This window comes from Topomyia yanbarensis, chromosome 3 (genome assembly GCF_030247195.1).
Source record: "Topomyia yanbarensis strain Yona2022 chromosome 3, ASM3024719v1, whole genome shotgun sequence".
Lineage (NCBI taxonomy): Eukaryota > Metazoa > Arthropoda > Insecta > Diptera > Culicidae > Topomyia > Topomyia yanbarensis.
In genome coordinates this window covers 66,529,855-66,555,960 of record NC_080672.1, presented here as the reverse complement: position 1 = coordinate 66,555,960, position 26,106 = coordinate 66,529,855, and the positions used below count along the sequence as shown (strand labels likewise).

Sequence of the window (26,106 nt, the reverse complement as noted above, 5' to 3'; positions counted from 1 at the left end):
CGGTGGGCAGCCGAGGCTCTAGGGGGAATATAGGTTATACAAAAATATTTGCCTTTGATCCTAATCCTGGTAAGCGACATCTTAAATGCCTTGAATCGAAGGGAGGTCAATTCGATAGAAGTCATAGCACATTTTGATCTCCAAAAATACTCCTCCATAGGGGTCTACTCGAGCCAAGCGGATAACATTAAAATCGTAAAAGTTGGGGTTTGTTTCTACATCGCCAACTTAATACACACATTTTGCAGGTCCATTTCAAATAGGACGATTTGTGCTGATTCCATCAGTGTGTAATTTGCCCAAACACAGTAACTGTTCGCTTCGGGTTGGGCTCGTCCGCAACCCTTATCATCTATTTGTGTTGGGTGATTCGTCAACAAGGCAGTGAGTCACTTTGGTTATGAAACTACTTTTTTCCGTTCTTATTTTGTTGCAAATAAGTAGTAGTCTTCATTTTATTATTTTTAAAGTTACATATATTATAAGGGAGGACGTATCCGGCGGGTGATGCCAATCGGGCTGACATTGTTTTGGACTGAGCAGACTAATTTCTATAATTGTTTGGTACTTGTTTAACCAACGAGCGAATTCATCTACGGGCCATTAGGTGTGCGTGAGGAGGACGCATGGTCTTGTATGAGTGGAATGAGAACTTCAGTCATGTATGAGGGTTGAGAATTGACCATCCGCCAGAGCAGTAGAAGACCAGTTATCGATTTACCTCCGCCATATCTGCACGAAGAAAAAAAATCACATCCTTGTCGCGAAAACGGTCGATATTGTTTGGTTGTGGCCCCAGCTTGATTCAACTCTTGTTGTTTCTATTCGAATTTTTTTGTTTGTTTTCCGTTTTCTGGCTTGTCGTCTGCAGGAATAATATCTGAATTAACTGTATTCTATCTTAACTCAGAACTGTAGAACTGTCAACTATCTCATTTTTTTACACTTCTTTAGTACTTACTTGTCATCATAACAATGAATAACTTGCGAGCGGAAGAGATTGATTAAAATCGACAATCTATTATTTGTCTATAATCGGTTTTCTGTTATACTAATGCTACGGAAATAAATCAAGTTCCATTCCTGTTTTCATATTATTTTGGCGGTTTAATATAAGCCCCTCTTACTTCGAAACCATTATACATGTGCAATTCCAACTATCTACAAACCGACACGATAGAATCAACGAAAAACTCGTCGCGTGATAGGAAAGCGAACGTTACCGATTTATTAATATATATAAGTAATCATAGTCGGTTATCCGAAGTTAAATGATAAATTTCCCAAGTTCTGGTTCTTGGTTCTCGGCAGCCGGCTGCCCAGAGAAATTAGTACATAATTGCAATTGGTTCTCGGCAGCCGGCTGCTCAGATAAATTATTACATAATAACGGAACTGGCACATTTACTAACAGCTCTCCCCTTACCGTCATACATGTGTAGATGCAAAAGATTCCTCGATCTCTAGTAGCGACGTGTATCGGACTAACAATCCTTCCTTTCCCAAGCATGTTGTTCCAACGAACATTTTGCAAGTTCAATTGGTTCTGGTCAATAATGGAGTAGCAACCATACGCGATCTCTTATGCTTATAGTTATGCTTATTTGAAGTTTTCTAAAACTTATCTCTACTACCTTATAGAAAAAAGGTAATGCATCTGAAATTACTTTAACTACGTTAATCGATCCACTTAAAAAAATTTAATTATGGGCTAGATGGACACCCCCATTGAGATAAGTACAAACTTTTGTTCAGAAACGGTAAAACTTTCATCGAAACCAGCTGCAAGCCATCTCAATCAATTTCACCTTCAAAATTCGAATAAATCTGATTAAAAATTTTACATTATGATTATGTTGATCAAAACGAATCCGAAGTGGGTTTGTCAAATTAGAATTTTCTAGAGTTACAAGTTCATTGAAATTAATAATAAAAATTCTGGAAAATTGTTCATTAAATTTTCATAAATCGATAAATTAATCAAGGCTGTCCGTCCCTCGGCATGATACTGTACCTTGATGTGGTCCGGGGGCTTTTCCACCAAAGCAGTATTACAGTGATTATATCACATAAACTTGGGATACGATTATTTTCTTTTTAGTTAAGCTACATTGTGATCAATTTTAGTACTTAACTTGGCGACCTTTATTATCCACTGCCATGGTCAAATAATATACAATGTGGGTTTAGGGCCCAATTCTCTCTGCAGGCACCTCATTCCAAACGTACAAACGTGGCCTACGCGATAACACAAACCTGGTCACAAATACGAACGCCCGCGATCTCGCCAATATTCAAACACCCCGATTGATTAGGTGAACGTTGGAACCTAAGAACCTAAGCTCGCGCAATCATGAATCGGTCACGTCCGGAAGTCTCCGCCCTTGGTCATAGCAGCCCAAATTCATGCCTTTAGTTGGACCAATAGAAATAAAAACTAGACAAGACGTCCATGTGCGATCGTTGAAGAATACGCGAACATGCGAATGGCCACACGCTTATAAAAATAATGTGTCCACGCGAAGTTACATACTAGCACACGCGACAAAAACGTCCACATACAAACGCTCGAGTCCTTCTCGATCATCCACGCACGACTACACCCACGATCTCGTAAAAAGTATAACACCCTGGTGACTAAGTGAATGGTTTAGCACTTATAAATTAACAATCCCGGTCTCGAGAGTGAACCTCCAAATGCCCGTGTTCGCGCGAAACTACATAAAAATCGAATGCAAAGTCACATACACGCGACAAAAAAAATATCAAAATGCTTGAGCCCTTCGCGACCATCCACGCAACCTATACTCGCGCTCTTCCAGACATTATAACATCCCGGTGATAGTATGAACGTCTCGGCACTTGTAATCACTCAAACGCAGTCTCAAGCGTGAACCTACAGTCCCCCGCACTCGCGCATTCATGAATCGTTCGCGTCCGGAAGTCTCTATCCCCGATTCCAGAAGTCTAGGTCCATACCTTAATTAAATCAATTAGCTCTACAGTTCCAGTAGGACAACTCTCGAAAAAAATCGGCATATTATTAATACTCAATAACAATACTAACTCTGCTCTTTATTTTATTTTTTTAATTTATTTTCGGTCTCATGCGTTATTTTCTTGTGATGACCTTTTTGAGCTCATACATCCAAGAAGAGCAACATTGCTGCCAACAATGATTCTTCTCTGCCATCGGACGTCGCCAGGTTTTAGAAAAATGGATATGTATTCTCATACTCGATGGTATCAGATAAGTAGGAACGATCAACAAACTGCAAGTAGTATATTACACATTTCTTATTTTGAAGTATAAAATATTCGTATTAAAATATTATTTACAGGCTCCACACATATCTCAACATACACAAATACACAAATGCTTGACAGGTGACTGGGCCAAGTGCATTCACTCGTAGGATCTATCATTTCGATGATCGCCTCGATTCTACGAAACCAGTGCACAAGTAAGCTGACATAAGCTAGTCTCATCTGGTGAATGCATGTAACCTGGAAACCCCAGACACGACAGGACGAGACGGACAGACTGGACTCGACGGGGCCTAGTTCAGAGTTTTTGAGCATTCTTCAATGCACGGTTATTGACCTAAAAAAAGAAACATTCGGCATGTTATTTTTCCTTTTATTACTGTATCTTGAGTTGGGTTCATACCGATATTCACTAGCACAGTCAATTGCATATTCTCCCATATACATTCACATCCAAAACGTGCAAACGACCCTAACTTTCGCGATAACACAAACCTGGTCAAAAACGCGAACTTACATTACAATTTCAATCATCCACACACACCTACGCTCGCAATTTCGCCAACACCCCTTTACTTAAGTGAACTTTTCAGCACCTATAACTTTACAACCGCGGTCTCAAGCATTAACCCACCACTCGCGCGATCATAGACCGGCTACGTTCGGAATTCTCTACTCTCGATCAGCCTAGACTCATGCCTTCAGTTGAACCGATCGGGAATGATGCTCATATTCACTAGACAACACGTTTCTCTACCATACACTGAAAATTAATTATTAGATTCACGGTCCGCGCGCGATCGTTCGAGAATACACGTGAATGTGCGAATGGCAACACGGATCTAAAACCGGATTTATGCACGCAAAGTTGGAGACACGCTGGCATTCATATGCTCGAGCCTTTAGCGATCACACTATTACACAATTAGTAAACGCCCACGCTAACCCAGACAGATATGCACTCCTGGACTCGAACGCTAAAAACCACACCTTCCACGCATACACCACCCAGGACTGAACATTAGATTCATACATACAAAGCAACAAGTAGTAATTACAGGTATTCGTCTGGCAACCGGGGGAAGTACATCTCAAACGCAGAACTTATCATTTCAATGATGGCCTTGGATCTACGTTGCCTGTGTTCAAGGCACCATAGCTTTGTACGTCAGGTCAAGGATGCATGAAACCCGCTAGCCACCACCCTCGGCCCTAGCTGCCCATAAAGGGATAAAAAAAATAAATCGATAAATTAATCAAGGCTGTCCGTGTATCAATTTTCAATCCTGAACAAGGCGATATTGTAGGCAAAATCGCGAAATCAACTAGTTTAACGGTATAAGATTGGCTCATCTCTCCACTTTTTAACTCTACTTGATCACTCGGATAGAATCGATAATACAAGAAAAACAAATTTATTTTAGTAGTATTTCGTACCAGAGGAGGTGTTTCAAATTTAAAAAAAAAACAGACTAAAGAAGCAGGGAATAAGGAACATACAAAAAACACTAACTATCAAATTACAAATTTGCGAAAAAGAAAAAAAAATACATCGCCACTTATTAATCACCGAAAACGCACGAAAGTAAATTCGCACAACCCTTCTCAGCAGGATATCAAATAAATCAAGATAAACTATATTTTTATCCCGAACCATTTTTCGGAGAATTCATTTCGGTCCTCTCGTTCTCTGTTCATTACTCAGACTTTCATATTTTTAAATTCTATTCTTTACCTGCATAAAAAATCTATCACAGTAACAAACACATTCCGATTTTATTTTTGTCGTTCTCCCACATGACAGCAATAACCCACATTTATGACTCTAACCAACAGCCATCAACAATCTAATATTTACTGTACCTATGTGTTGTCAGATAAGCTATCCTTTGCCAGATCTGCGAACAGTTTACATTAGATACTCCGAAGTGCACTTATCTTATCTCTCAGCGTTAAGCTACGAACCACATTGAACCATATATATTGCGATAAATCACCCAGCACGAGTGGAGATGATAGCGTAGATGAGTGTACCTGTTCCTACACACACTGACTATAGTCCTAGCTGTTGCTAATATACACTATTAATCGTTTGTACATTTTGTCCTTTTCAGATCGTCGCTGGGTTGCAACATTCGACAGTTAACAGTCGCCACGTGCGGAGTACTTGCTGGAAGTTTGAGAGTGTTTTTCTAATGAAATATTTTAAGCAGTGATCTTCGAAATCTTAGAATCGTTGGAATTTTACAGTGCAAACGGTGGAAAAGTGTCGCACGTCTGTGAAAAAAAATCTAGAAACGTATAATCCCGCGTAAAGATGCCTATGAAAGAATGGATCCACCGACTGCAACCAGTACAGTTATACATCGTTCTGGTGCTATCCATACTGTATTTCTTGGTGCAACTGTTCCTAAGCCACATCTCGCATGCCCTAGTCCTGCTGGTAGATTCCTATCACATGCTGTGCAATATCATCGCCCTCACCGGGTACATACTAACAATTAAGGTGAGTTGATTTAATTTATTTAACTTTGTGATAAGAGGTGATGTGTGTAAATATTCTGATAAATCACAATTAAAGCCCTTGGTTATTCATTGAGGAACGCGTCCCAAAATCAAGGCTGGAAGATTATATGAAGCCATCATTTATTATAGCTCTACTGTACACATCTTGCTACCCACCTATCACTAATCAATAATAATATTAAGGCCGAACTGCGTACAAATAAACACTTCACACAACACATCATTGCTTTCACTCTTGATACGCCTTTGCGCTTTCCTTAACATGTACTGTTTTGTTCGAAGACAAAGAAACACATTTCGATAAATTGATTTTTGTTTTCCGATAAATTAGGATTTTATTTAAACCAACATCAAGTTTAGATTATGGGAATAAATCACGTTTCCATAACCTAGAAAGATATTACAGGGCGTAGTAGGCGGTCCCCGTTTCTATTAGACATATGGCGCTTTCTCTCGTTGTGTACTTCAAGTAATGTGAAATACGTTCTCCAATGTGTTAATGTTGCATTACATTTTGTTTTGTAGAAGTAGTGAGCGATCTTGTGTTTTCGAGTGTAATAAGTATTTAAATTGATATATTTGATAACATTATGAGTTTTGTCAACTGTCGGACAAAATGGAACGGGAAAAAATTGCTCTCAAAATCGTAAATAAAGTGTCATGAATTCTGAAACAATCACATTCTTACGCTACGAAAACAGGACCATGAACAAAAATCATGCTTTTTATAAATATGTACAATTTCCCTTTAGTAACGCCTGAATAACGCTTTATTAGTGAAAATATTTGTTTTCATTTTGTGAACTTCAGTCACGGTTTTCGCCCTGTCATTACCAAATCGATTTTTTATACGTTCAATAGTTCACAACTTTATGAATATTATTCATAAAACCAAAGGTTAACTCATGATGCTATTCAAAGATTTAGGAACATTAGTTCATAAAATCAAAACATTCTGGATATTTTCTCGTGAACTATTTCACGAAACTCGTCATTTTATTCGTGAACTAATTCATGATTCGTAATTCCTCGTGAACTAATTCATATTTCGTAATAGGCCAGTTACGATCCAATATCCGTTCTCGTTCATTAGTTCACAAAATCATTAAATATCATTCATGTATTCCTGAACTCGTTCATGATTCCTAGTACAATAGTCACAACTGACCATGTGCCCGTGAAATAAATCACATAACTATAAAATATTATTCATGTATACGTGAACTGGTTCATGAATCCTAGCATAATATTCACGACTTATCATCCATGCTCGTGTAATAGCTGACGAGTCTTGTGCTTGGTCAAGGTATTCAGAGGGGAGCTCATATCCAACATCGTTGTGGCGGCAGTTGTATCAAGGACAGGAAAGAGAAACCGTATATGATGACAGGGAAAGAAGAGCAAAACTTGCAACTTTCGGGCAAACGGGAGATCAGCGACACAAATTAGCACCTCAGTCTAGTAGGTCGTTGAGTACCGGGTTGGTGGATGGTATGCTTCTGACCTGCGGAGAATCCTTCAAGAGTCATCAGACCTCGAGTCGCTCTCACTTCAGTTTCCTCCTATGCAGGCGTAGTGGTGGTAAGGGCGATGGCGGTTGCATAGCGGCACTCTGGCACTGGTCGGGCCTAAAAGGTAGGACAGGGAGCTTCAAGAAACGAGAAATAAAAGATAAGGGCCTAATCATTTTCAATTGCATGCAACATGGTAATGTGCACTTTTTCAAGAAATATCCAGCTGCTAGCGACCTATAATAGGTACATTGATTCTTTTCGACTGTGGAAATTGTAAGAGCGGGGAATGTTTTCGGCAGTGCAGTCACGTAAGAATTTGCGTCGATTCTAACTTATCTTCGCCGACGTTTCGATCCGTGGTTGGGATCTTCTTCAGGGCCTAATTTATTGCGGAAAATAACTGTTGTATTACATGTATTACACAAATAAACATAAAAACAAATGCACATACGAGCTCCTGGCCAGGCGAAGTCCATTCTGCAAAAAGTTCGACAATGCTATTCAAAGTCTTCATAAAACCCTCCTTAACATCGAGATCCAAGACACGTTCCATAATATTGAAACGCTTAAAAATAACATCACCGTCCTCAAACAACAAATTATTGACCACACGTCTCCTGAAACATACAAATACTACTTCTACACACAAGAATTCGCCTACTACAGGAACTATCAACGCAAGGTTGACAAAACACACCAGAAATACCGCCGCATATTCCACATTTCGGAACAACAATCCCAACGTAAACTACCGACATACAACGAAACTGCCGTACTCAATGCCACTAATATAAAAATACCCACCGAAGTAAACACGCTTTTAAGTCTTGGACCAAAGTACGCATTACCGAACCCCAGGATAAACAAAATACCGTTTTTCCATCTCATTGCCGATGTAGAGAACATCCTAGCAATACACATAGACAAAAACATACGCGAGCAGACAAGGTGCCAGATTATAAACCACATTCAAAATTTCATTACCCGTTCAAACCACAACAATACAAGGAGTCCACTCGAAAAGTTTTGCGATAAGGCGGTCATCAAAACGAACAAATTCCTGAAAGAAAACCCGGACGTCCTCATTACTGAAGCAGATAAAGGCAATAAGACCGTAATAATGTATATAGAAGACTACAACACCAAAATGAAACAGCTACTCACTGATGAACATATTTACCAACCCTTAAAAGCAGATCCAACATCCAAATATCAACGTCAAAATAACCATATAGTCCAGAGAATGTTCCAACTCCACATCATCGACAGCCAAACAAAACATCGATTAACCAGTTACAATGCAACCTGTCCACGAATTTACGGTCAACCCAAAGCGCATAAACCACACCTGCCTTTACGTCCAGTAGTGCCTAACGTGACATCACCTACATACCAGCTCGCCAAACATATCTCCAACATCCTGCAACAATCTCTACACTGCTTGTACAATGCAAAAGACTCCATAAGTTTTTGTCATTACGTAAATAGTCTAAAAGTACCACCCGAACACCTTCTCGTGTCGTTCGATGTAGTGTCTTTGTTTACCAATATTCCTAAAGACTTGGTTATACACGACATTATTATGATGTGGGACAACATAAAGCTACACACAGACATCAACCTGGATCTATTTCTAGAAATAGTTGAATTCCTGATAGACACAAGTTTTTTCTGCTTCCGTGGTCAATACTACCACCAAAGGTTTGGAACAGCTATGGGTAGTCCCCTATCGCCCATACTCGCAGATATAGTGATGGAGAACTTGATCTCAACCGTTATTAAAATCGCTAATATCCCTCCCGAACATATCAGAAAATACGTTGATGACCTTTTCTTACTCATCCACAAAAATAAATTACAAGAAATACTAGACACCTTCAACAATTATAATAAACACATTCAATTTACGTGTGAAGTCGAACAAGCAGGAAAACTACCATTTTTGGATCTCCTGATCATACGAATGGATGACAACACTATAAAAACTGATTGGTATGCCAAACCAATATCATCCGGACGACTTTTAAATTTCAATTCATTTCGCCCGACGGATCAGAAAGTCGGGTTAACCACCAATTACATCAACCGGGTCCGTCAACTTAGCACTGTTCGCAGCATTGATCAACAAAATATAGTCATCACCGATCATCTCATACGCAATGACTACCCCATAAAGTTCATCAATCGCATGCTACATCAATCACCGAACAATAATATCAATGAAGTCTCGCAGTCAGAACCAACCATATACAAACCTATAACTTTCATCCATGGACTGACCCAAATGATCAGGAAAACATTACATCGCAACATACCTAACCTAAAAACAGCACCAAGCAACAGGTACACAGTCAAATCCCTGTTACCCACAGCCAAAGATCCCCTCCTTCAGATGCAGAAAAACAACATTATTTACAAAATAGCATGTTTTAACTGTGACCAATACTATATCGGAATGTCACGAAACCAGTTAAAACACGTATGTATGGACACCAATCTCTGATTAACAAATTAGATCAGAGACTAGCAGATGGTCAAAAATATGACGATAATCAAATACAAGAGCTAAAAGAGAGAACCGCTCTCATGGAACATTGCATCTCACACCAACACCGTTTCGATCTAAAAAACCCCACAATTATTGACACCAGCTTCAAATCCAGTGCTCTCCCGATCTTAGAGATGTGTCACATCTCGACTACTCCCCACACAGTCAACCGCCGTACAGACACCGACAACCTAAACAGCGCCTACGCAAACATCCTGGATTCCATTAGAAAAATGAGAGAGATCGATACTCGAAAAACGATCGCTCTCCAACAAGTAAACACCACTAATACCCACCAAAAATAGATTCGAACCATTTCTACTGCTTATAGTGACCAAGTGCGAGTTCTCAAGGAATTGTTTTATTCAATTGGAGCGATTTTTAAATCCATTTTAGACCGACAAACTCGATGAGTAAACTCCGTAAGTTATACTGTCTCATTGCTACCAAAATCCATACTATACGATCCCCCAAACTATGATATGTCCCACAGTGAAAACACCCGATGTTAACCCTCTCAGACCTGACAGTTTACCGTATGCAAAACGAACCGTGACATTGTCGAATATTGTCGAGTGAGTAGCACTTCGCGAACATTATGTTTTTATGTTTATTTGTGTAATACATGTAATACAACAGTTATTTTCCGCAATAAATTAGGCCCTGAAGAAGATCCCAACCACGGATCGAAACGTCGGCGAAGATAAGTTAGAATCGACGCAAATTCTTACGTGACTGCACTGCCGAAAACATTCCCCGCTCTTATAATAGGTACCAGCAGTAGATTTAAGAAAACTATTAAAACTTCGAACATTGTTATTCAAAGTTGCGTTGAGCATCATAAATCGTGTTCGTGATATAGATGTGTTCCCAGAATAAAACTGCTGATGTCATGAGCATGAGCCACATTACTCCCCATGTCAAATTCGAAAGTGAGCTCTAGAATAAAATACCACGATATCGCGAACAGAAGCTACGAAAATCGTGACTAAGACCCTAAAATTATGAACATAAATCACAAATCGTGACAAAAATGTCAAAAATCGTGACTAAAATCTTGAAATCAAGAACATAAATAAACATGAATCTCTACTCGTGACTAAAATATCACGATAACGTAATTAGAAATTACGAAAATCATGACAAAATTCCTGAAATCATGAAAATAAATCACATTACACGTAATAAAAATATCAAAAATTGCGACTAAGATCCTGAGATCATGAACATAAATCACTCTACTCATGACTAAAATACCCAAGTAACCAATAAGCATTATAACGTAGCCTAATATTTGCTTTAAATCCACATATAAAGCAGTGTTATAGAGCCGTGAAGCCCTAAATACTGATATAATGCAAGTATTATGCCAGAAAAGGCGAAATATAATGCTATTACTGTGCAGAGATTGACAGCTCGTTTCTGTATTATTAATGCTATTATATAGCACCAGCGTACAAATGTCAAATTTAAAAGCCTAATATTGGCACTAATAATGCTATTAAAAAGCTTCAGTTGGCTGTCATTATCCGCCATGATGGTTTTAAAATTATTTCTTATGTTTCCTTTCACGATAAGTGCGCTGCGTTTGCTCCCTGAACTATATTGCATATGTTCGATTGAAATTAAATATGCCGAATATAATCTTCAAGAAGAGTTCCATAACAAATAAACCCACAGCATTACAATAGCATTAAATTGGCTTTTTATTTGCTCTATAATGGCACTAAATGCACTTGTAAAGCTTACATGCTTTAAAGATCCTTGAAGGATGTACGCGTTATGTCAGCTTTATATACGCATAACGAGCAAGCGATAATGCTATATGTCAGCTGCGCAGTTATGCATTATTGATGCTAATATAGAGCTTTATTGCATTGTTAATGCTGTAATGGAGTTTCAATGCAACATCAGTGCAAATGTATAGCCAATATAAAGCAATGGCTTAATGCTTATGGTTACTTGGGTATGACGATAACGTGGGTAGAAATTACGAAATGCGCGACCAGCATTCTGCAATCATGAACATAAATCCGATAGTAAACTCATAAATAAAATAGCTCGGTACCGTGATAAGAAATCACAAAGATCGTAAACAAGCTTCTGAAATCATGATCATCGTTTGACTGTCGGTTGTATATTCCCAAATTATCAACTAGAATCATTACAAAAACTAAACATGTCCAGGGAACAACAACAGTATATTCGGGGTGAACTAGTTTTTTGGAAACAGATAGTTTCATGAAAACGAGGTTTATTATTCACAATTTCAGGAACTTGGTCACGATTTTCGTAAATCGTTCAGTTCACGAAATCGTGATCTTTTGTTCATAAATTTATGAACGGATTTTTTTCCGTGTAGTCTGATCATCTAAATAACCTGTTATTTTTTTAACCTTGGCGCCATTGCCCCTCCCCAAAGTTGATGGGTTTGACGGTATTGAAAACATCATCAAACATATTTCTTGTATCAGTTTTAAAGAACCTCTGATATACAATTGCTTTAAAATAGTTATTGCATTACCCATCGAGAAGACCGAGAGGGCTTATGGCCCTTTTTATGGTTTGTGTTTTTTCATACTTTCATACTACCAGCCCAAACTAACGATCAGCCATAAAATAAATGTAAAAGTAGAAGCCTATTAGTATATGTGTAGTAACAATAGTCGTTTTTAGTAGTAATGTACAATTGTAATGTGCCAGTCGTGTGTCTATCTATGTACGTGTTCGTCTGAGTATTTGTGATAGCTGGGCCAGGGAATGGATGCAGATCTGGCGTATATGATGGAATAGTGGGTAATTTATCATCTCGCGTGCAATTTTTTCCTTCCTAGGATTCGTTGGTCACTTTTTTCCGATGTTAAATTCGTGCATTTGATTCGATTCATTCGGGAAGATTGGATTTGATAAATTAAGGAACGGTTATTTTACCGACGCACGTCAATCATCCATTCCCGGCCAAGTATGAAAAAACCTACTTGAATACAATCGTCGTTAATGGTAAATAAATAACATTTGCTGACATTTAGACTAGTTCAAATAGTTTAATTGCATGTTGCATGTGTTCTTTTCTTCTACGTCACTAGTCTACTATCGTTGTATTTCTATTAGTTTGCTTTTCCATTACTCATGTATACCAAAAATAATATCAATCAATTTATACGATTATACTTAATCTCCTTGCATCTTTTTTATCTTTATTCGGCATGTTATTCTCCTTTTTTACTATATCTCACATTAGATTCATATTAACACTCCCTAACACAACCAATGGCATATTCTCTTATATGCCTTCACAATCTCTCTCATTCCAAGCGCTCGTGGCCTTCGCGATAACACAAATCTGGTCACAAACAATCATCCACATATAATTATGTCGGCGATCTCGCCAACATTGAAACACCTCGGGATTTAAATGAACGTTCTAGCAGTTATAAATTTGCAAACGCAATCTCAAGCATTAACTCACCGTTCGCGCGATATTGAATCGGTCACGCCTTCAGTTGGACAAATAAAAATGACGCTCATATCCAGGCCAGCGACGTGCGGTTGGCCAGATTGCACCCCACCAAGGGCACTAACCATAGAGGGGATAAAAAATCTGTATCTGCTTTGTAGAATAAGTGGGATAAGTCATAAAATAAGTCAGGATAAGTGCCATTTCCAGGTACAAACTAAATTGTTATTCAAAAACCGAACTGAACAAGAAATCCAATGTAAACAACAAAGGGGCGTAACACTGGTACTCAATCAAAGGCACCAGACGAGTACGGTACGGCCCTATCAATCTCATTCAAATTTATCCACATTGACGTTGTTCCTAAATGTAAAAAGGATATAAGAGTAAAAAATTATTGCATTCGCTATTGCTTGTTTGTTCAGTTTTAATGAAACATAAATGTGACAGAACAAAGTCAACTGTCAAAAAGTAAGGCCACCTATTTAAAGGTGTAGCAAACATTGTGGAATGAATTATATCAATTGTCACCGAGAAGTCAACCGCATGCCGAACAGTAAGAATTTACTTCTCCTCGGTACCTGGAGGAGTTCAGCATTAACACAAAGTTACCGGTTCCTAACCTAGGCCTGATCAGTCCTGCACTAAGTTGAATCTCTGGTTGAATGTTAAACCACTTAAGATTTTTGGTTGTGAAGTCCTTGTTTGACCTCACAGTTCTAAGACCAAAGGCTGCTTACTTCGGCTTTGTGTCAGCACTATCTCGAACTGTTATATTTGACGGCGCCTCAAGAGAAAAATTTTAGCCTTAGCAATAAATATCATCAGCCAATAGTTTTTAAGAGCAGTTACAGTTGTCCTCACTAGAGGATCATCAGGGCCGCACTCTTCCTGAGCCAAAATAGCTGAATGATTTGTCGTGATGAGAAGCGTAGCGTTCTTTAGTATTTTTGCATAATAGTGCTTATAGTATCTTTTAAGAGAATGCTTCAGATACTCCAGACGCTGTTTGTACGCGGGGCATGGTAACAGATCATATGGACTCTTCCCACAATATGCACACTTTTCAGCATTCCCAATGCAAGAATCATTCTGATCATTTTCTGCGCACTTGATATAGCTTGTAGCTACAATGGACCACTCATTTGTGTTTAGTACAATGCATGATGCGTGGTACATAAAGTGGAACAGACGTCTCTACCTGTTCCACCTTTTCGAACAAACGTCACCCGATACAAGTTTGAAGAGACACTTAATTTTGTTCCGTCCTGTGTGATTGCCTTCTGAAATCTTCGCTCACGGGGGGTCCTTTAAATAACAAAATCATAAAAGCGATCTCAAACGCGAACCTAGAAACACATGGGTTCGCGCGATTATGAATCGGTCACATCCGAAAGTCCCTACCCTCAGTCCTTATAGTATAGGTCCATGCCATCAGTTAGACCAATTAAAAAATGACGCTCATATCCACTAAACAACACGTTACACAACGATATGACCGGGAACTGTAGTGGTATAGCAGGAAATCTCATTATTTTTCTAGTATTCAGCACATTAACATACAAATGCTTAAACCTTCGCTATAATCCACACGCGTGGTCTCACAAACATTAAAGCACCTCGGCGATTAATGGAGTGTTGAGCACTAATAATCTTATAAGAGCGGTATCAAGCGGGAACCTAAAAACGCCCATGTTTGCGCGATAATGAATCCGTCACGTCCGGAAATCTTTACCTTCGGTCCTAGCAGCCTAAGGCCATGCCTTCAGTTGGATTAATAAAAAAATGACGCTCATATCCACTAGACAACACGTTCCATGGCAACATGACCGGAATAGTCTCAGAAAAATGCATCTCCTTGTTGTGGAACCATTTGATGAATTAACCCCGAAAATTCAATTCCGGAGCCATTTTACGTGGTGCCGTGAGCTACCGTTCCAAGGTCAAATCGTCATATAGTTCCGCAAGGAAAAGAAACAGACTTCTGAGATAACTCCCAGAATTTTGATTACTTTCAAATTTACAAATCGTGTCCCTGTACTTGAGCTTCTTTCCAGAAATCCGGATTCCCGGGAACCAGATAAAATTTACTGGATTTAAAAGAGTATCAGTACCTGAATCCAAACATCCAAAAATTATCAAACCGGCTAAAAATTGCCATAGTCATGAGTTTTCCAATTGGCAGGGTATCCGTAAAAGTGTTTTTATTACACCCATAACGATTAGAGCACAACTTATCACTTGTACACGAGGCTGTAGTAATGTTAAGCACTATTTAGACTCTCGGTGAAAATGAACGTGAACATGTGTTGAATACCTTCCATTGTTCACGGTGGACGACGTCGTGAACAGTTTCATCAGCGAACAACGATTTCACGCTCAACTGGCAGTTTACAGTTTGTCAGAATGCAATTTGGTATTCGAAGGTGAACGTTCACCGTGAACAGCGATGACATTTATATTCACCACTCCGCATCAATTCAACAAGTAAATTATCCACTGCGAACATATTTCACCGTGGAATATTTAAAATTATCGGGGAATATGAATATTATTGCATTGATTCAATTACATCGAATAATTGTGCATGGATTCGCTAAGAATATTAATGTACTATCGTTTAGTTCCAGTTTCATCAATTTCTATGTACTAATAAGTGAGATATTAGAAAAAAAAATTTGGTGCGCATCGAGTTCACGTTCATTTTCACCGAGGGTATAAATAGGCCTTTATTACTGAGCAGTGATGCCAGAGGAAAGTTTTCTCTTTCATTAAGTGCTGTCAACTGTGTTCGAATAGTAACGGTTTGTCCAGAATTTTCCTTCAAAGAAAATTTTGGGAATTGGCTTTTACGCCGTGATGATATGTTTGTCGAACATCTCAGCAGTGTCATAATTTATAGTAATGGCATTTTTAATGCTCGCGTTTCCGAAAGAAAACTCATCCCAACAAAATCAATCAAACGCAAGTTTGAATTTATAAAGTTGCACAACTGCAGATAAATAACAGCAACGTTAGTAATTTGTTTTGAAGAAAAAAAATTACATTGTGGTATTCATCACCTGCGACATTAAATTTCGCTTTCTCCAGCACAGCTGAGACCCGGTGCAATATTCACTAACCGATGAATGTAGTAATTACCGCTACAATCGACGGTGTAAATAATTATAGTCATCCGTCAGGTTCTTGCATGTCATTATCACGATTGAGCTGCTACTGAATCGTCTTTGTATCTTGTTATTATCTTATCCCAGCCCATGAACAAGGAAATTGAAATCAATTTGATAGTAGGGTGTAGGGCACATTTTCATACTATTTTCTGATATAATTTGCTTTCACACAAAATATTTCGCAACGCAATTATTGCCGTCTCATAAAATATTTAAAAAAAAAAATAAATGTTTAAAAGTATAAAAGTCTCAATTTTAATGCAGATTTTTCATAAAACACATAGGAGCTTATTAGATTGGACGGAAAAGCGAAACTCACCCTCGAGTAAATGAAAAGAAGTTCCTGTTTTAGGTCTGCTTCTTTTTGATATTATAGGAAATCGCAAACAATATAACACAGCAACAAAAACGCCTTGAAAGATAAAGAACCGCACTTAATAAGATTTTTAGGAATAATTGGCATCATTCTATACAATGAGTCTCGCAATGAATAATCACCAATAGTGCATAAAATGCATATCTGTTACACGTGAGGGATTGCCACTTGGAACTGTGATAACCATTCAACGAAATTACTAATACTTTAGCTACATATTTTTTATTCAGCACTATCTGTCAACACTTTTTACTCTATGCGTTTGACGAGGCACGTCATATTTTTTCAAGCATAACAAATGTAAAGCTTTTCAATACCCGATGAAAGTGCCGTAATCTTAAACATAATCACGTGTTACGTAACCCGAAAATCGTATCCAAATTACCACCACCAACAACAACAACACATCTTGATCACCAAGCAAGGTATTCAATTATCCCATCAAATCATTGATTTATCTATCAGACCTTTACAAAGCGATTGTACCTCGCAACGCGGAAGCGAAGCGCCAATTAAATTTATTCCAATAAATTCATAGACGCCACTTATTACCGTATTGGCGCAGGAGTAGTGTACCTATTTCGCCATTAAGCTCTAGTCGTTTGAAAGTGTTTACATTAGGTAACATTATGTAGGTATATTAAACATCGAAAACACAAATATTATCAACACAAAAAAGGCAAAAATATATCCCAGTACGAGTGAGTTGCGTATAATTACAACCACCTTGTAATAAATTTCAAAATACTTTATCAAAAAATTCGTTGATTGGATACGGTCCAATGCGCGATCATAACAAGATTCGTTGCTGTTGGGACAACAGTAGTTGATTTAGGTGTTGGTGTTGATATCTGCGCGTTTGTTTGGGTAGTTGTTGAAGTGTTTTTCCTCGAGAGTTTCCGTGCACTGGTGCAGGGTTTTCCCTAAGAGAAGAGAAGACAATCGCGTAGCTAATTTGATCCAGTCCTAACCTTAATATTGAACCAGCTTCTGATTGGTCATTTTGCCAGTCAGAGGCGTTCATTATATTTACATACGGGATAGAAAACAATGCTGCTGAATTATTTCTGGCTACGTTTCATACACATCAACCTTTCATGACAATTTAATAAAAGTCCTGAATGACGTGTATTGTTAAGAGAGAAAAAAATTAAAAAATATATTTAATTTTTAAATGCAGCTAGCATTGTAAATTCTTGGTTGAGGTGCGATCTTTGAGGTAAAATTATTTTCAGCAATTGTGAAAAGCATACAAAAGGTATCTGGCAACGATAAACGCTTGTTATCTTTAGATTTACGGCAGGGCCTAGTCGAGAAAATTAAGAAGAGCCAGAAGCCTATTGTCGTATCTTTTCTTAGGGTTTTCCATAGTGCGCCGTTTATTTGTAGAACTGACACGTGGCAAACTGATTGTAATAGTCGCACATCCTTGCCTGTGTATTAGGGTGGGACAAAAAATAGATTCCAGCTCCGAGCAACTTTTTAGGTACCATTTGGGTCCTAGAACAACTGTGCAAATTCTTAGCTCAATCGGTGAAACTATATTTTTGCGCCCAATGTTTAAAGTTTACATGGGATTTTGTATGGGAAAGTTAACTTTCACAAAATAATTCCTCCAGGAGTCGCCCATTACTTCCTAAAAATAAATCGTTATGCGGCTTGTATAGGAAATTTAACAAAGAAAAAAAGTCTCGAAAACCACGAAACGATCTGATGCTTGTGGAAAAAGTTATTAAGCAAAAACCAATTGATGCTCTGACGATTGAAAAAATATTCATTTTTTCTAGCACCACTGCTGTTGGTTGTCCAATTATACGCAATTTTGTTTTAATCCTCTCTTAACGTATCTAAATCGTTTATCTATACTATTTGGCCACTTCGCAAGGTTTTGAGTTATAAATTGAGGCTTCTTTTGTACATAATAAAAGAAAGTTAAAAATTTTGTATATAATAAAACCGTCAAAAGCAGTGATGCTATGAAAAGTGAAATTTTCATCAATCTTCAGGGCATCAATCGGTTTTTGCTTAATAACTTTTTCCACAAGCATCAGATCGTTTTGCAATCTTCTAGACTTTGTTTCCTTGACAAATTTCTTAAAAAAATCAGACACCTGTTTATTTTTAGGAGATAACGGGCGGCTCTTGGAAGAATTAATTTGCAAAAGACAATTTTCCCATACAAAATCCCATGTAAACTTTAAACCGTGGGCGCAAAAATATAGTTTCACCGATCGAGTTAAAAATTTGCAGAGTTGTTCTGGGAGCTAAATGGAACCCAAAAAGTTACTCGGAGCCAAATTTTATTTTTTTCATATAACCATGTCCCACTCTACTGTGTATAGGGAGTGCCATGGTTTTAAGCTTACGAAGGTCAGAGTAGTCGCATTCTCACCACTCAAACACCGTGTCGATTGCTGGCAAGGTAACTCATCAAACTATTATCCTTAACAGAGACCACTCCGTACTGCGACATGAATCTGCGGATCAAACCATAAGATGTACCCGGAAACCAATCGTGAACTCGTACATCGATTGCATCCTTCATTATGGAAGTTCACGTTATCATGTTCAACGAAATGTTCCATATTGTTCATGTCGATAAAGTGTAGTCTACTTCGACTTTACTGTGGAATTCTACAGAGACCACATTCCGTCAGCGACCGCGGTATAATAAGACTTCAAGTTGAACTGATCATATTCAACCATCTCAACAAGAATAACAGTAGTTGGATTTAATCAGTTCAGTGCATACGAAGTAACAGCACCGAACCTTATTATTCACATTTTTTGCCGGCTGCTTTCAAGTTTCAAATTTGTATGACCGTTGCGGTCGATTGCTGGCAGCGGAATGACTTTTTTACACCTAGCATGCATATTAGAGTGACAGGAAATAAATGACCTCTATCAGCTCACCCCTGAGTCGATTCCTAATCCCACCAGGAGTACTTGCACCAAGTTAGTGTTGGCGCTCTCTATGCGGTCACAGGTGGAACTAAAATTTTGTAACCAAAACATAACTCGTATTATTTAGTACAATTCTTGTCAACATACTATTCAGCTAAATCTAACCATTATTTCACAAAAATGTAGTTCGCGGAACTTGGGGAGTTCATGTCCTTGGGTACGAAAGTGACCTCCAGGACAACATTCAAATAGTGACACGAAACTAGATCCGGCTAGACGATCGTAAGATCCTCGTGTTACTTCGAAAGAGGAAGCAAACGTTTATGTAGACACTCTTTCAGATAAATCTCCGTTTACAGTCCCGCTAGTCACGAACGGAGCACTTCGTTTGCCACATGATCAGATTGCTTGCCTGCTTCCTTACTTCCTCCATAACATCAAACTTGTGCTGGGCGATGAAGAACAGTAGCCCCGGAAGCTGCTAGAAGTCCTAAGTCTTATCATCCACGATCAAGCAATGAGACTTCGTCAGCATCTGGATGTACAGTTTCCGGGCCTATTACTGTCCCATCGTATATTGCCGTTCGCTATGATTAGGAGCCTTCTGCACCTTGTACGCATGCAGTCCCTCCCGGTCCGTGGTCTCTGAACGAAAAACTTAGACAGATTTAATTTTTTGGCCAAATCCCTGACCGAAGCATTGGGATTCCGCTTAAACACTTTCCCTACACGCTTGTGATCCTGATCACTAATAGAACATCCGCATTTCTCCTTCCGTTCGATGCTCAAAGTTTGGTAGTAATGTTTAATCATACGACTCACCGTCGCTTGCACGATTCCGAGTTGTTTTCCGCTATCCCGATGAGAGAGTTGAGGATTGTCCAGGAGCTTGCGCAAAATCAATTCGTGACGTTGCTTTTCGGTCGACGCCATTTTTTCTAATTTTCGAAAAACTGACAGCGATAAAAATACACTGTAAACAATACACTCTAAAATACTTTTGCCCAAATTTTGAAGAGAAAATACCCAATGGGCTATTTCCTACAGCGTTTTTACCGTGATGCAATTTGATGTGGGACATTCTTTATGTGACAAAAAAACATAACTTCGTATTAGAACATAACTTTGTATTAGTAGCACAGACTAACAGACATAACACTATGAGGGAATTCCCTAAAAAACATCGATCCGTCAATTTTCCCAGAACACTAGCTCCACCTTTTATTCACGGTCCTAAACACTCATTTACTGGTGGGTTGCCCCTCTGGTTTGGGAGCAATTTTTCACTAGTGGTCTATCCCACATATGCTTGTTCACATGTCAGTGGCGCCATAATGTCAAATGTGGCCACAGTCCCAACTACAAATATATTTAAAATTACCGTTAAAGCGGGCGAAGCTTTATTTTTGAGTGTTATGTCTGTTAGTCTGTGTTAGTAGTCCCTGGTCAAGCCACAAGGGTCCATATGGGGTGGGCTCTCACAGTATCTTCTCTGGTCAGCTTGATCGAGAACGCACGAATGCTTTAAGATCGGCTCCGGCGCACAGTGTTTTAAAACGTCGTTTTCGTGCTCAAAATTAATAGCGTCTAAACCGTTGACTTTAGAGGTATAGTTTGTTCTGAGAAGTTGTTGTTCTTATGATTGCGCATCCACAGGAGTATATTGTTCAGTGATTAATTCACCTATAAGTGATATACGAAATTTATTTTCCGAACTAATTAAGCTAGAGACTTTATGTCTTCGGCAAAGTTGTAGCAAATGTTACTACAAAAGAAATTGCCAAAGGCACCATACATCTAGTTTTAGTAGTTTACGAGTTATGGGACATATTATATGGAAGACCCCTAAAAATTAGTTTTTTCATGATAACTTTTTTAGACATTCTCGTATCTTCTTGAAATCTTCCACAAAGTTATTTGCGGTATTGAAACACGTATTTTTGCAGAACATAGTTACTTCCTATCTGTTGAATTTAAAAAGATATTTCAAATTTCACGATTTTTTTGGGGTAACTTCCACCTTAAATAATTCGTTAAGGAGCAAAAAGGAGCAAACAACATCATAACATACTGAAACTACTAGCTTTTTACTTTCATATAGTGGCCCGATTGTTAGTCATTAAAGACATTAAAAACCCTTCTGGTGGGATTTCCATCGTTTTTTCAAGCTTACCAGTATCCACTGATTGTTTAAATTTCACTTGACACACTTCTCGAATGCACGATATGCTACGTTTCATACTTTGATCCTGATTGTGGTCAAAGTTCCCTTTTCCTTTTTTAGACATCTATGAATATGTTTTATGCAATTTACCATGAAAAGATGAAGCTACTTATCGCAGTGCGCTTGAATATTTAATTTTATACCACTGCGATGGCATATTGTATTGAACATAACACTCGGGGAGAATCGCGTCGACTAACAATCGGGCTTCTATATGAAAGTAAAAAGCTAGTAGTTTCAGTATGTTATAATGTTGTTTGCTCCTTTTTGCTCCTTAACGAATTATTTAAGGTGGAAGTTCCCCCAAAAAAATCGTAAAATTTGGAATATCTTTTTAAATTCAACGGATAGGAAGTAACTATGTTCGGCAAAAATATGTGTTTCGATACCGCAAATAACTTTGTGGAAGATTCCAAGAAGGTACGAGAATGTCTAAAAAAATTATCATCAAAAAACTAATTTTAAGGGGTTTTCCACATAATTTGTTCCATAACTCGTAAACTACTGAAGTTAGATATATGGTGTCTTAAGCAATTTATTTTGTAGTAATATTTGCTATAACTTTTCCGAAGACACATAGTCTCTATCTTAATTAGTTCGGAAAATAAATTTCGTATATCACTTATAGGTGAATTAATCACTAAACGATATACTCTTGTGGATGCGCAATCATAAGAACAACAACTTCTCAGAACAAACTATACCTCTAGAGTCAACGGTTTAGACGCTATTAATTTTGAGCACGAAAACGACGTTTTAAAACACTGTGCGGCGTCTACTTTGGGATCAGGAATTGGAATAGTAATTATTGGAAGGCTTTCCCTCACTTATAATCTTATGTATAACTTACAATAGGTGTGTGTGTGTAGCTAGATGTAGGTACTTGTCTGTACGTGTACGTCTGTCGTGCTGGTGGATTCTGGCGAGATATGCGCGGTACTGCTCGTTGCTTTTGTAAGTGATTAGATTTTGAGCCGATGACTTCGGAGGGTATCCACTGGATACTATCCAACCCTTGAATGCATACGACTACGGGAAAAGGGGTGCAAGTGCGGTTACACTGTCCAATTAGCGAGTAGGGATCGGCTCTTAGTCCTCCTGGAAAATTGCGTTGCCGCGTATCTATTCCAAAGGAGTGACTTGAAAGCGGCTCCAACCCGTCGCATCCTCGAACTTAAATACATACGACTTCCTTGCGTGGTTTTGGAAAAGCTTGGCGTTAGGCCACATTCTTTTTCACTTGTTGCAGTGATATCTGTAGCATCATTTACCTGACTGCGAATGTTGAAGCGCGTCCAATATACTTCGGCATGAACTACCGGCTAGTTGATTTTCACTTCAAAAAACTTGAGAATAATAATTGAGCGACCGAAAATAAAAGTCGCAAGTATAGAATTTGCTTCGTAAAACCCGTTTTAGATATATTAGAATATAAAACCGGAAATAAACTTCAAACGTAAAAATCGGACGGAGATGCTTCAGCATAAGAATCGCTTAAAAAACTCGGTAAGAATGAGCCTCCAGTATAAAAACCGGTTAAAAATAAATAAATTATTCGCAGGAGCATCCGTATATCGTGATATTCAAGATTAAAAGTCGGCTAACAAAAACTACTTTGTAAGAATCGTACATATTTTCTTCCGGTTTTTATACTGAAGGTTTTTTTATCTGACTCTTGGAGAGGAAAGTCCCAATCCGATTTTTATGCTTGAAGTTTATATCCGGTTTTTATATTCTAATATATTTGAAGCGGATTTTATGAAGTATGTTTTGTCCTTGTGACTTTTATTTTCGGTTGCTCAATTGATAGCGGCTGTTCACGATAGTTGTCTGGATGATAAGATCTTGGCCTCAGTAATTTATCCAGCCTCTCCCCATGGATGTACTTTCCCGTTGTATAATATTTCAGGTGCAGCAATTATCGTGCACTGCATAAGTGGTGTGTATAATGTCGGTTTTAGTATTTCTATTTGAATTGCTTGGTATTTATATCAGTTTTCACTACGGAGTTTTTAATTTAATTTTATCCCTAATTTTAAATACTTTTAGTACTCTGACCATTTTTAACCTACTAGACTATAATCAATTATGCAATCAACAAGAATATAGTACTATAGATGATATAAATGCTAATACATATTATATAAATATAAATCAAAATCATCATGAACGCCAGTATGCTTTCTTTTTAGATTTTTACTTCTCCTATCAGGGCTTCATAGGGTGTACGATTCGAAACGGTAACAACCCACAGTCTTCGGTAATGTTGATCCTTTCATCTTAACCTATACATCTGCCGATGTTGGGATGAGCAAGATGACACTGGCTTTTTTCTGAATTTACTGTTTTCATTGCCATTTTTTCATATATTTTCACATACAAATTTAAAAATTCTTGTGATTAAACCGGAAGCAACCAAAATAATGGTCGCAAGGACAGCACATGCTTCGTAAAACCCGTTTCAAGTGTATTAGAATATAAAAATCGGAAATAAAAACTCCACGAGTAAAAATCAGACAAAAATCCTACCGTATAAGAATCTCTTAAAAAGTTGTCACCCGTAAAAATCGCCAAGGTTGAACCTCCAGTATAAAAAGCGGCTGAGAATATTGGAGCATTCGTATTTCGAGATCTTCAAGATTAAAAGTCGTCTAAAAACAACTTTGGTGTCCAATCTGTGAGACTAAACACTATAAACTTATTGATATGAAGAAATTTGCAAAGGTAAATATTTCCTGCCAGCTTAAAACTAATTCGAATTTGCTTAGGGCCATCCATAAATGACGTAGCATTATATGGGGGAGGGTGGAGTTTTGTGTTTTGTGATGATGTGTGACGACGGGGGGTAGGGGGTCTTGTCATGCTACGTAGCTTTTTTAAAGGGGAATAACTATCATCGTTTTTTATTTTTTTTTTAGATTTTGCCGGACAAGGGGGGTAGAGTTACCGTCAAGCTACGTAATTACCAGGGGGTATTTAGAAGTTTGTGACGAAATGCTACGATGGGGGAGGGGGGTGTTAAAAATTGCTCAAAAAATGCTACGTCATTTATGGATGGTCCCTTATGACATGAACCACTTTTTGCGGGGATACATAAACCACTTTTAGGTTCAGATTTTTGTAATTTTTTGTTAAGGGTTGTCAAAATAATGTGTAACTATAAACGCTAAACGCAAACGTAAAATGCACAATATCTCGTACCCTACTTTAAGTCGTTATATCAGAAACTTAAAAAGGACGATAAACGAAGTTGGAAGCTGATTTTGGGCAACAAGAGTCAGAACTGACTGCTTATCTTTTTCATTGTTTATAAATAAGATTTAGCGGTGTAGAAACCCGAGCAAAGTCCAACATCAAAATTACAGCAAATAGACAATAACATATTTTGATATCAAGCATCAAATTGAAATCTTATTTTGATATCAGTTTAAACTTTTTCAGATATGACATCATATTTTGATCTCATTTTGATGTGCTTACATTTTTAGAAAAAAATGTTTGTTTCTATTTCTTTGCCAAACATCAAATTGATTTCTTATTTTGTTATCAATGAAATATTTCACCATCTCAATAAGTTTTCAATTTGCTTTCACTGATAGCATAAATAGTTTTCTGTTTGATGTCATAGTGCAATTTTTCTACTTTCGATTTTCATGCCCAACTTTTTTCTAGTGCATGTAGGGTTTCCAAACTATTTTTCCTTGAAAACGGTTGTGTCAAGAAACACGAAAAGCCTATTTTCATAAAGATAGGTGCTTCCATGGCAGTGCTAGAAGCTGGTCAATCTTTACCTTCTAATGCTCCATACAATTCTCCTGGAATAATTACAATAGTCCAGTTACGTGGAAAACGTAGCCAACGACAGTCTAAATTGATAAGTTTTATCAGTTTTCAATAATGTTGCACCATAATGAAGATATATGAAAAAATCATTTTCCGTCGTCAACGTAAAGTGTCCCTGGCAGCACTGCTCCATCGGAATCCAATCAGACTAACTGCAATAACTTCAGTTCTAGAGCTGATCCTTGTAACTGTTAATACTCAAATTAAAGGCAATAATCACATTAATGAGCCTTACTTGTTTTTGTGAGCAAATCTCGCCTCAATCAAAAGTTATAAC

The 26,106-nt window shown here is 38.0% G+C and overlaps 1 protein-coding gene across 1 annotated transcript in view; it reads left to right on the top strand.

Annotated features, from left to right (window-relative positions):
• The window catches only part of LOC131688959 (uncharacterized), an 84,904-nt gene that overhangs the window by 43,669 nt on the left and 15,129 nt on the right, over positions 1 to 26,106 (top strand). The window contains exon 2 of the mRNA XM_058973620.1: positions 5,382 to 5,773. Coding sequence (XP_058829603.1) covers positions 5,585 to 5,773 — 189 coding nt within the window. The 5' untranslated portion in view covers positions 5,382 to 5,584. The remainder of the gene's footprint in view (positions 1 to 5,381; positions 5,774 to 26,106) is intronic.